Source organism: Sphaeramia orbicularis, chromosome 3, assembly GCF_902148855.1.
Source record: "Sphaeramia orbicularis chromosome 3, fSphaOr1.1, whole genome shotgun sequence".
Classification (NCBI taxonomy): domain Eukaryota; kingdom Metazoa; phylum Chordata; class Actinopteri; order Kurtiformes; family Apogonidae; genus Sphaeramia; species Sphaeramia orbicularis.
In genome coordinates, this window is record NC_043959.1 from 11,331,661 (window position 1) to 11,347,264 (window position 15,604).

Below are 15,604 nucleotides of genomic sequence, written 5' to 3' on the forward strand. Positions count from 1 at the left end.
TAATAAATCCACTTGTATCTAGACCTGGTCTAATAAATCCACTTGTATCTAGACCTGGTCTAATAAATCCATTTGTGTCTAGACCTGGTCTAATAAATGCACTTGTATCTAGACCTGGTCTAATAAATCCACTTGTATCTAGAACTGGCCTAATAAATCCCTTGTATCCAGACCTGGTCGAATATAGATGCCCATCTACATGTTTCTGGAGTTAATTCAAGGTGTTTTGAGCCTTTATTCAAACATTCATCAGCGCCCCCTGGTTTTAAAATGGTAAGGCTCCAAAACGGGTATGTTGAAATCTGATTAAAAACTGCTCCAGATCAATATAGATTACCATCTATGTGTTTCTAGAGGTGTTTCAATGTGTTTTGAGTCTTTATTTAAATATTAATCATTGCCCTCTGGTGTTCAAATGGTGAAGCTACAGTATGTGCTCCAAAAAGGGTCATTTTCAGCCATGCTCATATCTGGTTAAAAGGTTCTCTAGATCATTATAGAATCCCATCTACATGTTTGTGGAGGTGTTTCAACGTGTTTTGAGCCTTTTTATAAATAGACATCAGCGCCCCCTGGTATAGTAAGGCTATAGTATGTGCTCATAAAAGAGTAATTTTGGACTATGTTCAAATCTGATTAAAAACTTCTCTAGATCATTATTGACTACCATCTACGTGTTTCTGGAGGTTTTTCAAGGTGTTTTGAGTCTTTATTCAAACATTTATCGGTGCCCCCCTGTGGTCAAACATAATAAACCCACTTGCATCTAGACCTGGTCTAATAAATCCACTTATAACTAGACCTGGTCTAATAAATCTACTTGTATCCAAACCTGGTCTAATAAATGCACTTGTATCCAGACCTGGTCTAATAAATCCACTTGTAGCCAGACCTGGTCTAATAAATCCACTTCTATCTAGACCTGGTCTAATAAATCCACTTGTATCTAGACCTGGTCTAATAAATCCACCTGTATCCAGACCTGGTCTAATAAATCCTCTTGTATCTAGACCTGGTCTAATAAATCCACCTGTATCTAGACCTGGTCTATAAATGCACTTGTACCCAGACCTGGTCTAATAAACGCACTTGTATCTAGACCTGGTCTAATAAATCCACTTGTATCCAGACCGGGTCTAATAAATCCTCTTGTATCCAGACCTGATCTAATAAATGCACTTGTAGCCAGACCTGGTCTAATAAATCCACTTCTATCTAGACCTGGTCTAATAAACGCACTTGTATCTAGACCTGGTCTAATAAATCCACTTGTATCCAGACCGGGTCTAATAAATCCTCTTGTATCCAGACCTGACCTAATAAATGCACTTGTATCTAGACCTGGTCTAATAAATCCACTTGTATCCAAACCTGGTCTAATAAATCCTCTTGTATCCAGACCTGATCTAATAAATGCACTTGTATCTAGACCTGGTCTAATAAATCCACTTGTATCCAGACCTGGTCTAATAAATCCTCTTGTATCCAGACCTGGTCTAATAAATGCACTTGTATAAAGGCTGGTACTGACTATTGACTGGACGCTCACAGATCTACATCTATGACGCAGTGGCTGTGACGCACTTGGGCGGATTTCCTGTTCAAACACTATAAAAAATATTCACTCAGCTCTTTGTTTCACATCACAGTCACTTCCAAATATCAGGACTTTATCTATTTATAGAAACAGTGCAATAGACTGGTTCTCTTTGTCTGTGTGGGCTCAGTCTACTTAGTGGGATGTTTAGTGTCTGTGGAATAAAAGCCTCATATGAAACCAGACATCATCCAGAGGGAGGAGGCTGTTTGACTGACACTTTGAACAGTGTCGGTCTCCCTCCTCCTCCTCCCCCTCCTGCTTGGGGGCGGGTCTTAGTGGGTTCTATTCTCGCCTCTCGGCTGATGCTGAAACTCACGCGGGGCTGTTGGATCCTGCCTGATAATCCGGTTCTAATTCCACAGGCCTGACCTGCTTTCGGTTCGTCCACATCCACAGTGCCAGCCTTTGTGCGTCTCTCAGCGGGAGGTGCGTCCTCACAGAGCGGATCCACGAGGCGCATGCGTCGCGGCCGTTTCAGCACCAGCCGGAGCTGTCCACGCATTCAGCACAAGCAGAGCGCGTGCACAGGGACCAGTACGGACACTTCCTGGACACAAGCAGAGCGCGTGCACAGGGACCAGTACGGACACTTCCTGGACACTGGGTTTGTTTTGGGCTAGGATGGGGTCCAGAACCGCCTTTGTGGTCCTGGTTTTCCAGCTGATGGTGTTGAGTGGGTTCATCTGCGCCTTCCCCACTCCGACAGCCTCCGCCACGGGTGAGTGAGACACGAGTGCACTGAGCACATCCACGGACAGTGTTTTCAGTAGTGTAGAGGACAGACTGGACAGGACAGACTGGACAGGACAGACTGGACAGGTGTCCACCCATGGTCTCAAACCCTGAACAGTCCATGTAAACAGGTCCCGTGGGTCCAAGGACTGGACTGAGTCTGTCCACTTTTATATGAACACACACATGTATAAATATGGATAAAAGAGAACAAAGCCGACCCTTGAAGGCTCGGGTCGGCTCGGGTCCGGCTCGGGTCCACCTGCCTGTGTCCTCCTGGGCTCGTGCTCAGGCCGTCTGTGGTCTATTTTGGCCTCAGTTTAATCTGTTGTTGTCCAATCGGCTTAAGCTGTGCCTTTGCGCTGGTGCCTTTGGGTCAGGGACACATAAACATACATAAACACAGATCAACACATTCTGACCAAATGTCTGCAGAGGAAACGCACCCAGTCTGAATCCAATCACATGGAATTAAACAGTTCATCTGGTTCTAATCACCAAAACAACTGCATGACCAACACAATGATCCAGTTGAATATTGACATGAATGTTCTTCTGTCCCACAGATAAAACTGTGTCCAACAGACAGCTGACAGAAGAGAAACCCCTGAAAGAACAGGTGAGTCCACCTGGACCCCTTACCCTGATAGAACAGGTGAGTCCACCTGGACCCCTAACTCTAACCCTAATAGAACAGGTGAGTCCACCTGGACCCCTAACCCTAACCCTGATAGAACAGGTGAGTCCACCTGGACCCCTAACCCTAACCCTGAAAGAACAGGTGAGTCCACCTGGACCCCTAACCCTAACCCTGATAGAACAGGTGAGTCCACCTGGACCCCTAACTCTAACCCTGATAGAACAGGTGAGTCCACCTGGACCCCTAACCCTAACCCTGAAAGAACAGGTGAGTCCACCTGGACCCCTAACACTAACCCTGAAAGAACAGGTGAGTCCACCTGGACCCCTAACCCTAACCCTGATAGAACAGGTGAGTCCACCTGGACCCCTAACACTAACCCTGAAAGAACAGGTGAGTCCACCTGGACCCCTAACCCTAACCCTGATAGAACAGGTGAGTCCACCTGGACCCCTAACTCTAACCCTAATAGAACAGGTGAGTCCACCTGGACCCCTAACCGTAACCCTGGACCCCTAACCCTAACCCTAACCCTTAAACAGAATCCAAACCCTAACCCTAACCCTGAAACATAACCCTAACCCTAGAAGATAACCCTGACCCTAACCCCCAGGGCTTTGGAGTCATCTGTTTCAAGTCAGATCTGCTGGATCTGAGCCTGGTTCTGAGTGTGGTGGACTGGTCTACTGTTGGTTCTGAGTGTTGTGGACTGGTCGAATGTTGGTTCTGAGTGATGTGGACTGTTCTGATGTTGGTTCTGAGTGTTGTGGACTGTTCTAATGTAGGTTCTGAGTGTTGCGGACTGGTCTAATGTTGGTTCTAAATGTTGCGGACTGTTCTAATGTTGGTTCTGAGTGTTGCGGACTGGTCTAATGTTGGTACTGAGTGTTGCGGACTGGTCTAATGTTGGTACTGAGTGTTGCGGACTGTTCTAATGTTGGTTCTGAGTGTTGCAGACTGGTCTAATGTTGGTTCTGAGTGTTGCAGACTGGTCTAATGTTGGTTCTGAGTGTTGCGGACTGTTCTAATGTTGGTTCTGGGTGTTGCGGACTGTTCTAATGTTGGTTCTGAGTGTTGCAGACTGCTCTAATGTTGGTTCTGAGTGTTGCAGACTGGTCTAATGTTGGTTCTGAGTGTTGCGGACTGTTCTAATGTTGGTTCTGGGTGTTGCGGACTGCTCTAATGTTGGTTCTGAGTGTTGTGGACTGGTCTAATGTTGGTTCTGAGTGTTGTGGACTGCTCTAATGTTGGTTCTGAGTGTTGTGGACTGGTCTAATGTTGGTTCTGAGTGTTGCGGACTCCTCTAATGTTGGTTCTGAGTGTTGCGTACTGCTCTAATGTTGGTTCTGACTGCTCTAATGTTGGTTCTGAGTGTTGCGGACTGCTCTAATGTTGGTTCTGAGTGTTGCGGACTGCTCTAATGTTGGTTCTGAGTGTTGCAGACTGCGCTAATGTTGGTTCTGAGCGTTGCGGACTGCTCTAATGTTGGTTCTGACTGCTCTAATGTTCGTTCTGAGTGTTGCGGACTGCTCTAATGTTGCTTCTGACTGCTCTAATGTTGGTTCTGAGTGTTGCGGACTGCTCTAATGTTGGTTCTGACTGCTCTAATGTTGGTTCTGAGTGTTGCGGGCTGCTCTAATGTTTCTTCTCTCCTCAGATGGCGGAGGCAGATGGTGTGAAAGCTGCACTGCAGTCCATTGGTAAGTGGAAACCGTTGACAATCGATGAGTGGCTTCATGTTACAGCATTTCCAGTAAAACAGACGAATGTGAAGAACACAGCTCCTGTTCAAAGTGTGTTTTCAACCAGGCTTTCAAAGCCTGGGATCTAATATTCCATCAGAACTCTGGGTTTAGGGTTCTCTGTGGTAATGATCCTTCTGCATATGTGGAAAAAAAGAGTTTGTCCTTATAATAGTTTTGGACGTTCTTCCTCCAGTAACAGAAGCACCGTTTATGTTGTTTCCATCTCATCCAATCACAGCTCAGACAGTATTTTCCTTTTTGAAGTTTATCTGGTGAAACCACTGAATAAAACATGAATCCTAGAGCCCCAGATGTTGGTTTGGTCCTGTTCTGTCTGTGTTCTTCTGTGGGTTTTAATGGGTTGGGGTTAGGATTAGGTTTAGGGTTAGAGTTAGGGTTAGGATTTATTCCTCCCCATCTCAGAGTTCCGTGGATTTGCTCAGGATGCTTCGGGCCTTTGTACTATTCCATTGATTTGATCTTCTTTCAGCTTTTGTAAATCATTGAAGAACATTAATCTGTTTTTTTCTCCATGTCGTGCAGCTCTAGGTTCAACACATGTTCTGATTTGACATGTTGGTCCAGTCTGATCCTTGTGTTTCTGTTCAGAGACTAAACCTCCCACTGCCTCTGAGGACCTGGACTCAGACCCAGATGAACTGAAGGCACTGGCTGATACCCACCAACCCAAAGAGAGCCCCAAGGTGCCAGTTCAAGTAGGCCACAAGGTGGAGCAGTACATCCCAGATGAGTCTGATTCCACCAAGAGCCGGCGTTTGGCTGAAGACTACGACTCCACCAAGAAGGGAATGGACCAGGGTATGCTAACCCTAACCCTGTGCCCTGAGAGCAGACTGCCAGGTTTATACATGTGTAGTAGGTTGTCTGCACCGTCCTGTCGGCCTCTGTTTGTCACAGTGCAGACAGTTAAGGAAGGGGGGGGCACTACAAACATGTCCAAACATTAAAGGAGATAAACAGAGACTCCGAAAGAGTCCAAGAGATCAGGAGATGAAGATTATCAAAGATTATCAAAGATTATCCTCCTCCTCTAAACACCAAAATGAGGCATAAGGCTGCACGAACCAAATAGCTTTGTCCAAAAGTCTAAACAATTCTTTACACACACACATACACATACACACACACACATATAAATACATATATAAATATTAATTAATTTATTTATTTAGGGTTAGGGCGAACCTTCATTGGTCCATCTTTTCTGTGGGACTACTGTAAATCTGTAAATGTCCACCTCCAGATGGAAGCAAAGGTTCTACCCCAGTGTCATTCCATCCCTGCCGTTGTCCTTATCATGAACCCCAGCCCTAACCTGTCTCTGAGCCACAGGACACTGACGGACACACTCCATCCATTTGTCCACAACAAGGACAATGAGCCACTCATCAGGTGACCCCATGTCCAAATATGGACAGTGCTCTGGTGGTTTCATCTGTCAGGTTCCCTCAGACAGAAAGAGTGGCAGAATTTGAAGGTCTATCAGTGATGAGTCCCAGTCAGAGGGACGTTGGTTTGTTGTTGGTCCTTTCTGGCGTCCACACACTGTGAACTGTGGTAAATGTCCTGGTCCTTTTCATGAAAACCCACGGGACTAGGCTCAGTTTAATGAGTGTGAACACAGATGCCGGTTGAATATCCTGCTCTAAACATGCGTGTCCTGTCCTTCCAGATGAGCCGGAGAGTTTCCACCAGGTGGACGGAACTCTGCTGACTGCAGAGGACATTGTCCAAAAAATAGCAAACAAAATCTACGAGGAGGACGACAGGGGGGTTTTCGACAGGATTGTGTCCAAGCTGCTGAAACTAGGACTGGTAGGTCATGACCCGCCTCCACACTCAGATGGTGATTGACAACAGGAAGCCCCTCCCCCTTCCTGTCCCTGGGACAGACATATGCCACGTTTCCACTACGTGGAACCGGCTTGGCTTGACTCAGCTTGACTCCACTCTAGTACCAGGTCCTATTCCAGACCATTTCCATTACAGGATACTACCCACTTTACAGTACCTGGTCGTCATAGCGATGTGGCGCGTTACTTCTGTCGTCTGCTCAGAGAGTCACTAATAAACTCGCTCGTTGTGTGTTGTCTCGTCCAACTCACGCTGAATTTTTACATCTGAACCTCCTCGACAAACCATGGTGTAGTTCTACAGACTGTCACTGTGGATTAACCTACCGACATATTTACTGTAAACTTCCGCATCTGTTTTTTGTAAAACGGCGGGTCACAGAGACAACTCTGACCAATCAGTGGTCTGCAGTGTTTACACGTCACCTTTTAGTATCTGGTCCCCAGTCCTGGAACCTCAGCGGAGGTGATACCAAAAAACTAGTACCAGGTACCAGATTCCAGGTCCTTTTTCCTAATGGAAACGCAAAAAGGCCGAGTCGAGTAGAGTCAAGTCGAACCGATACCACGTAGTGGAAACGCAGCATTAGATGTGTGATTTAGGCTTCGTCTCACCCCAGAGGACCATGAGTGATGTAGCCCCGCCCACATGTGTGTTTGTCCTCAGATGAAAGTCCGTTGGACATTCACAGACACGTGTCCTGTCCTCATGTGTCCATATTTGTGTTCTTCCAGATCACAGACACGTGTCCTGTCCTCATGTGTCCATATTTGTGTTCTTCCAGATCACAGACACATGTCCTGTCCTCATGTGTCCATATTTGTGTTCTTCCAGATCACAGACACGTGTCCTGTCCTCATGTGTCCATATTTGTGTTCTTCCAGATCACAGACACATGTCCTGTCCTCATGTGTCCATATTTGTGTTCTTCCAGATCACAGACATGTGTCCTGTCCTCATGTGTCCATATTTGGGTTCTTCCAGATCACAGACATGTGTCCTGTCCTCATGTGTCCATATTTGTGCTCTTCCAGATCACAGACACTCAGGCAGATAATCTGGAGTACCAGGTGGCTGAAGCTCTGCAGGACCTGATCACCACAAACGCTAAGAACAACGAAATTACAGACGCTGACGACACCGGCAAAGACACCAGAGGACAAGAGGACTCCGACGCAAACCTGGTAAAACCGTCACTGATCTAATGAAAACTAGGGGTCGACACGTGGAACTTTAATATTTCTGTCATCAGCCTTAGCCGACCACTGATATGGGTCGCTGCTTTTCTGGAGCCAATCCTGCTTTCACTCCCTCTGTTTACATCCTAAAAATGACATAATGATAACACATGCTGCAAGTCTCAATTTAAAAAAAGAAACATTTATTGAACTTAAAGCAATATTTAACAAATAGTACAAAGACGTGGAACGTTGAGTACAGTACAGTAGCATTGAATAGCTGAATATGTGTGGAATTGTATCAAACATACAGTCAAACAAAAACAAAACTAAAAGAGCTCAGTGCTCTTCATTCTTCAAGTAATTTCTTACAAAATAAATATTTAAGCATAAATAAAATAATGACAGTATTGTACATAGTAGCAACAAGCAAACAGAAGAGTATAGTTCACACTGGAGTATAGTTACTGATTAAAGTATCTGAGTATTTCCCACCAAGTCACTGAATGCTCAGGCCGGCAGTGGGAGTGGAGTTCCACACGTGGGTTAGGGTTAGGGTCTTACAGATGGTCCACATGGGTTAGGGTCTTACAGATGGTCTACATGGGTTAGGGTTAGGGTCTTACAGATGGTCTACATGGGTTAGGGTCTTACAGATGGTCTACATGGGTTAGGGTTAGGGTCTTCCACATGGTCTACATTGGTTAGGGTCTTACAGATGGTCTACATGGGTTAGGGTCTTACAGATGGTCTACATGGGTTAGGTTCTTCCACGTGGTCTACATGGGTTGGGGTTAGGGTCTTACAGATGGTCTACATGGGTTTGGGTCTTCCAGATGGTCTACATGGGTTAGGGTCTTCCAGATGGTCTACATGGGTTAGGGTTAGTGTCTTCCAGATGGTCTACATGGGTTAGGTTCTTCCAGATGGTCTACATGGGTTAGGGTTAGGGTCTTCCAGATGGTCTACATGGGTTAGGTTCTTCCAGATGGTCTACATGGGTTAGGGTTAGGGTCTTCCAGATGATCTACATGGGTTATTGTCTTCCAGATGGTCTATATGGGTTAGTGTCTTCCAGATGGTCTACATGGGTTAGGGTCTTCCAGATGTTCTACATGGGTTAGGGTTAGGGTCTTCCGGATGGTCTACATGGGTTAGGTCTCCCAGATAGTCTACATGGGTTAGGGTCTTACATACGCTCGTACATCTGTGACAGTGGGATTCCCCTCAGCGTCGATACAACGCAGATGAAGGTGATGAAGAGGAAGAGGCTGAAGACGAGGCGGACGCAGAGGAAGACGACACCGCAGACCACATGTGGGACAGAGACACCCAGGAGGTCAACGAGGTCAACCCTGAGGACGGCCTTCAGGACCTGCAGTACTTCCCCAACTTCTACCGCCTGCTCCGGAGCCTGGACTCAGGTAAAAGCACCACAAGTTCACCCCAAACAGCATCAACAGCAGCCAGGAACACAGGCAGCGGGGCGCTGTTGTCATGGTAACAGCTGAACCAACACATCGTCATAGGAATGGATGATTGAAAACACACAAGCACAAAAGGAATTATGGATTAGTTATGTTCCCATCCTGATGGTCAAACAACTGGTGACACTAAAGACCACGGAAACCAGTTAGCATTAGCATGGACCAGTTAGCATAGACCAATTAGCATGGACCAATTAGCATAGATCAGTTAGCATGGACCAGTTAGCATGGACCAATTAACACAGACCAGTTAGCATGGACCAATTAGCATGAACCAGTTAACATGGACCAGTTTGCATGGACCAATTAACATGAACCAATTAACATGGACCAGTTAGCATGGACCAATTAGCATGAACCAGTTAACATGGACCAGTTTGCATGGACCAGTTAACATGGACCAGTTAGCATGGCTAACTGATGGAATGAGTGGGTCTGTTTCCTGCTGCAGAGCGAGACACTCAGGAGAGAGAGACCCTGATCACCATCATGAAGACCCTCATTGACTTTGTGAAGATGATGGTGAAGTATGGAACCATCACGCCAGAGGAGGGCGTGTCCTATTTAGGTAAGACATGCTCGATAACAGATGGAGGTGTTCTGTCGGATCTGTCAGGTATATGTGTAGGTTCTGAAAAATATTACTGTGATGTTTATTTGATTAAATTTGATTATTCTCTAAATGTTATTCAATGTTAAATGTTATGTTAATGTCATGAGACAAGGATCTCATGTACAGTCTATATACCATTTATATACCTATAATTACTTATATATTAGTTATGTCTCTATAATTACCTATATTCTGTTTATATACCTATAATTACCCGTATACTATTTATGTATCTATAATTACCTATATTCTCATTATATACCTATAATTACCCATATACTATTTATATACCTATAATTACCTATATTTTATTTATATACCTATTATTACCTATATTCTGTTTATATGCCTATAATTACCTGTATTTTATTTATACACCTATAATTACATATATTTTCTTTTTATATACCTGTAATTACCTATATTCTGGGTTAGGGTTAGTAATTCAATATTTAGGTTATTTATTTTGGTTATTTTACAAATTGCTGTTGACTTCCCATGTTTATTACCAATTACTTTATTACCCTGTAGTTTATTACCCTGTAGTTTAGGGTTAGGGTTAGGGTTAATTACTCTGTAATCAGCTGGTCCTTGTCCCAACCTTTGCCTTCACAGATCCACTGTCACAAACATATTCATACGTTGCTGAATAATAGATGTATGTCATGGAAATGCCACTGGATGAGCTGGGATCAGAGCCACAGTCTAACCCTAAACCCTAACCCAAACCCTAGCCCCTATCTGAGTTTGGATCAGAACTATAGTCTACAGATCAGTGACATTTGGATCCATAATTGACCCACAGCAGCTGGTCTGATAATAGATGACACACCAGAGCCAAACACAGGAACCCACAGGTGTCTCCTAGGAAACGCTCCAGCTTTGTGTGCTATAGGTCATCAGATGATAAACCATGGAAAGAACAGAGGACTGTCGCCTAGCAACCTGTTAACGGGGCCCCTCCCCCTCCTCACATGTGGTGATGAGTTAGCATATGTGCACAGCTGTCATTCATAGGGTTAGGGTTAGGGTTACTAATGTACGTGACTGAACACAGGCCCAGAGAAAGAGAGGGGGCGGAGCCTGGGCAAAGGGGAGGAGGCACTAGCTGGTTTCACCTGTCACAGGTCAAAGAAGTGAACTGCGCTAACCCCTAACCCCCTAACCCTAACCCAGGTGAACATTTGCCTAATCCTAACCCTTAGCCTAACCCTAACTAACCCTAATCATAACCCTATAGACTGACCCAAGCCTAACCCTAATCTAACCTTAACTCTCATAGACTGAATCTGACCATGAGCATCATCATTTCCTAACTGAGATGAAGCTGTTTCATCATCTTCTGAAACCTCTTAGTGACAGTGAGAGCTTTCATGGATCATCTCTGAATATATGAGGATGTCCAGTCTGAATATTTGATGTCCAGTCTGAATATATGAGGATGTCCAGTCTGAATATTTGAGGATGTCCAGTCTGAATATTTGAGGATGTCCAGTCTGAATATATGAGGATGTCCAGTCTGAATATTTGAGGATGTCCAGTCTGAATATATGAGGATGTCCAGTCTGAATATTTGAGGATGTCCAGTCTGAATATTTGAGGATGTCCAGTCTGAATATTTGAGGATGTCCAGTCTGAATATTTGAGGATGTCCAGTCTGAATATATGAGGATGTCCAGTCTGAATATTTGAGGATGTCCAGTCTGAATATTTGAGGATGTCCAGTCTGAATATTTGAGGATGTCCAGTCTGAATATATGAGGATGTCCAGTCTGAATATATGAGGATGTCCAGTCTGAATATTTGAGGATGTCCAGTCTGAATATTTGAGGATGTCCAGTCTGAATATTTGAGGATGTCCAGTCTGAATATATGAGGATGTCCAGTCTGAATATATGAGGATGTAAACTCTAACACCTGTTTCCCTCACCTGCAGAAAACCTGGATGCTATGATCGCTATGCAGACCAAGAACAAACTGGGCAAAGCTTTGGGCTCTGCAGACGCCACTGGAGCCAACGGTAAACAGGGTCACATGTTCACAGGCTAACCCTAACCCTAACCCTGACCCTGACCCTGACCCTAACCCTAACACCTAACCCCGACCCCTAACCCTAACCCTAACACCTAACCCCTTACCCTAACCCTGACCCTAACCCCTAACCCTAACCCCCGACCCTAACCCCTAACCCTAACGTTAACCCTGACCCTTAAGGGGTTTATAATGGTCCCTGTACTGCTTTTATTTTTATAAAGGGAAAAACATGGATGATGATGACAACACCAAAGCGGATGCTGCCAAGATGCAGAAGGAGTATGAGAACCTGAAAGACTCAACTAAGGAGGAGCAGCCATCATCTGAGACGAGTCAGTTCACAGCATGTTTCCATTAACACATGAAACTATCAATCACATTTTATATATCACATTTTATTTATATAGCAAATTATATATTATATAACCAACGTTATCTGATGACACTTAACATGGAGCTGAAATAAACCAGACTGTGAAGTGAATTTACAGAAACCAACAGAACCAGGAGGAGTAAACGGAACCAACAGAATCTAACAGGAGTAAACAGAACCAACAGGAGTAAACAGAACCAACACAATCTAACAGGAGTAAACAGAACCAACAGGAGTAAACAGAACCAACACAATCTAACAGGAGTAAACAGAACCAACAGGAGTAAACAGAACCAACAGAACCACAACAGAACTTGTCCTGCCTTCCTCCTGAAAATCAGACTTTTGTGTATGATGCTCATCTACTTCAGAGTCAAACTAGTGTCTAATTGCGATCCCACTCAGGTTTTCTTTGCATGTGTGTCTTTTATGAAAATCAGGTCGAGCCGGGAAGGCGGAGACGTACCTGGAGGCCATCCGAAAGAACATCGAGTGGCTGAAGAAACACAACAAAGAAGAAGGCAAAGACGGTAAGAGCGCAACACACGAGGACAGTATGAATGAAAAATAGGCTTAGGGTCAGGGTTAGGGGTCAGAGGGTAAGGGTTAGAAGTTAGGGTTAGGGTTGGAGGTTAGGGTTAGAGGGTTAGGGTTAGAGGTTAGGGTTAGAGGATTAGGGTTAGAGTTTAGGGTTTAGGGTTAGAGGTTAGGGTTAAACGGTTAGGGTTAGAGAGTTAGGGTTAGAGGTTAGAGGGTTAGGGTTAGAAGTTAGGGATAGAGGTTAGGGTGAGAGCGTTAGAGGTTAGGGTTAGAGAGTTAGGGTTAGAGGATTAGAGTTAGAGGGTTAGGGTTACAGGGTTAGGGTTAGAGGTTAGAGGGTTAGGGTTAGAAGTTAGAGGGTTAGGGTTAGAAGTTAGAGGTTAGAGGGTTAGGGTTAGAAGTTAGAGGTTAGAGGGTTAGGGTTAGAAGTTAGGGATAGAGGTTAGGGTGAGAGCGTTAGAGGTTAGGGTTAGAGAGTTAGGGTTAGAGGTTAGAGGATTAGAGTTAGAGGGTTAGGGTTACAGGGTTAGAGGGTTAGGGTTACAGGGTTAGGGTTAGAGGTTAGAGGGTTAGGGTTAGAGGGTTAGAGGTTAGAGGGTTAGAGGTTAGAGGGTTAGAGGTTAGAGGGTTAGAGGTTAGGGGGTTAGGGTTAGAGGTTAGAGGGTTAGAGGTTAGAGGGTTAGAGGTTAGGGGGTTAGGGTTAGAGGTTAGAGGGTTAGAGGTTAGAGGGTTAGAGGTTAGAGGGTTAGAGGTTAGGGGGTTAAGGTTAGAGGGTTAGGGGTTAGGGTTAGAGGGTTAGGGTTAGAGGTTAGGGGGTTAAGGTTAGAGGTTAGGGTTAGAGGGTTAGGGTTAGAGGTTAGAGGATTAGGTGATGTTTTTGTCCTGGCTGAATTGAGTCTGACCTTTGACCTCATTATTTAATGAGTCCAGACAGATCAGTGAACTTTGACCTGAATCTTCTCAGTACCAGTTTAATATTTTAAACCCAGAGCTGGGTTAAGGTTAGGGTTTAAGTGTGTTCAGTGTTAGGGTTAGGGTTGTCTTCAGTGTGGTCTCCAGGGTTAGGGTTAGGGTTGTCTCCAGTTCTGATCTGCTTTGGTCGTCTTCTTCCATTCCAGACTATGACCTATCCAAACTCAAAGACTTCATGGACCAGCAGGTTGACGCCTACATCCAGAAGGGAATCATCGCCAAAGATGAAGGCGACACCATCAAGAGGATCTACAGCAGCCTGTAACAGGACCACCAGAACCCCACCCCAGACCCGGACCCTGGACCCCAGATCCTGGACCCCTGACCCCAGATCTTTGACCCAAGACCCTGGATCCCAAACCTGGACCCCAGACCCCCGACCAGGACCCTGTCTGACCCCCCATTAATGTCCATATCCTGGTGGACTCAGAAGGACCTGCTTAGACCAGATTCAACCCAGTGGATCCGTTGGAATCAGTTTAGTCTTTGAGCTGAAATGCCAAAGGAATCCAACCTCACAGGAGAACATTTATTTCCTTCAAACCAACATGTGGTCCAGGATTAGGGTTAGGGTCCAGGACTAACCCTAACCCTGTGGAAGATGAATGTATGCCTCAGACGCTTTGGTGTTCAGCTAACCCTTGAGATTCTGTGGAACCTGTCTTAGCCTTTTGTTCTTGTTTGGTCCAGCTCATTTATCAGATCTTTGTTGTTCTTGTTTGGTCCAGTTCATTTGTCAGATCTTCATGTATTTTTGGTTTGAATTCCACGCCCACCCTTCTGTTGTGTTCTGCCCAGGCCCCCTAGGGGGCGTGGCCTGCTGGTTTCTATGCTCTGTCCAATGTCTTTAGAGACAGAAGATGAAGTCTTTTAAAATGTGTGTGTGATTTTTCCTTCCAGTGTAAAAGTCTTTCAAACACTGCCTTTTCTTTACCTCTGTGATGAAACGTCTGAAGGTTGATGATGAAAATGTTCCTGTGAGTTCATACTGACATAATCTTGAAGATGAAGGTTCAATCATTATTTCATTGAAGCTCAAAAGTGGATTTTCTTGTTAGTTTTTGGCTTTCAGTTACTACATAAAAAAACAAGCAGGTTTTAAAAAGTAACTTAGAAGAGGCGAACCAAACTGGCCGTAGTTTATAATTTTAGGAGTGAGTTCATTTGTACATTTTTATTTTTATGTTTAATTTCAAATAAGGAAATGAATGTAATTGGAATCTGGATTCAACAAATGACACGACTGTAAAAGATCAGGACTTTTTTATTTTTGTAGTTTGAAACTGTTCTCCAGACATTGTCCTTCAGTTCTTTAAACATCCATGTTTTAGTTTTGTGTTTCTATCATCTATCTGAAGAAGGAACCAACAGTACAAATACAATCTGAACTTACTGTATTTAAAATTGAACATAAAATACTGAAGTTTGAAAAATGAAAGTCTGATTCAATTCTGACTGATTTGGTTGGATGTAGATGTGCAGCACATGTTGGATGTGTTCTGGTCAGGACCCAAACCCTTTAAACCAGTGCAAATAAAACACTCAAAAGCCTTTGATCCAATGGTGATGAATTGCTCCTCTTGACAGGAACAATCTCTGATTTGTGCATAGTTGCTTAATGATGTCTTTGCCCCCCTGCATCGCAGATACCACAGGATGAAGAGACACTACAGACACAAATCACACACAGACCTCAGAACTAACCCTAACCCTCACCAGCCACGCCCTGTAGGCCCCCTTCAGCCTGACGGTTCCCCTCACCTCTGGTGTCCACCAATAGGTTGGGGGATTTCCGCCGCAACTGGAACAGAGCTC

The 15,604-nt window shown here is 44.6% G+C and overlaps 1 protein-coding gene across 5 annotated transcripts; it reads left to right on the forward strand.

Annotated features, from left to right (window-relative positions):
* Positions 1 to 1,956: 1,956 nt before the first annotated feature.
* scg3 (secretogranin III) lies at positions 1,957 to 15,342 on the forward strand. Of its 5 annotated transcripts, none has more exons than XM_030130920.1 (14): positions 1,957 to 2,128; positions 2,175 to 2,318; positions 2,899 to 2,951; positions 4,630 to 4,672; positions 5,327 to 5,536; positions 6,411 to 6,553; positions 7,627 to 7,776; positions 8,987 to 9,194; positions 9,709 to 9,825; positions 11,807 to 11,890; positions 12,126 to 12,236; positions 12,718 to 12,807; positions 13,936 to 14,072; positions 14,162 to 15,342. In XM_030130920.1, exons 1-13 carry the CDS (start codon positions 2,059 to 2,061, stop codon positions 14,052 to 14,054), a joined length of 1,542 nt encoding a protein of 513 aa, XP_029986780.1. In that variant the 5' UTR covers positions 1,957 to 2,058; the 3' UTR covers positions 14,055 to 14,072; positions 14,162 to 15,342. The 5 variants fall into 5 exon arrangements, with proteins under 5 accessions (XP_029986780.1, XP_029986777.1, XP_029986778.1 ...); XM_030130917.1 differs by having other exon boundaries at positions 1,958 to 2,128; positions 13,936 to 14,096; positions 14,173 to 15,342; XM_030130918.1 differs by having other exon boundaries at positions 1,958 to 2,128; positions 13,936 to 14,091; positions 14,161 to 15,342.
* Positions 15,343 to 15,604: the final 262 nt, after the last annotated feature.

Excerpts from the sequence above, each read along its gene's own strand:
- scg3 (XM_030130920.1), top strand. The coding sequence starts at position 2,059 with ATGCGTCGCGGCCGTTTCAGCACCAGCCGGAGCTGTCCACGCATTCAG. Across the intron at positions 5,537-6,410 it reads CAAGAAGGGAATGGACCAGG|ATGAGCCGGAGAGTTTCCAC; the intron begins GTATGCTAACCC and ends CTGTCCTTCCAG. Across the intron at positions 11,891-12,125 it reads AGACGCCACTGGAGCCAACG|GGAAAAACATGGATGATGAT; the intron begins GTAAACAGGGTC and ends ATTTTTATAAAG.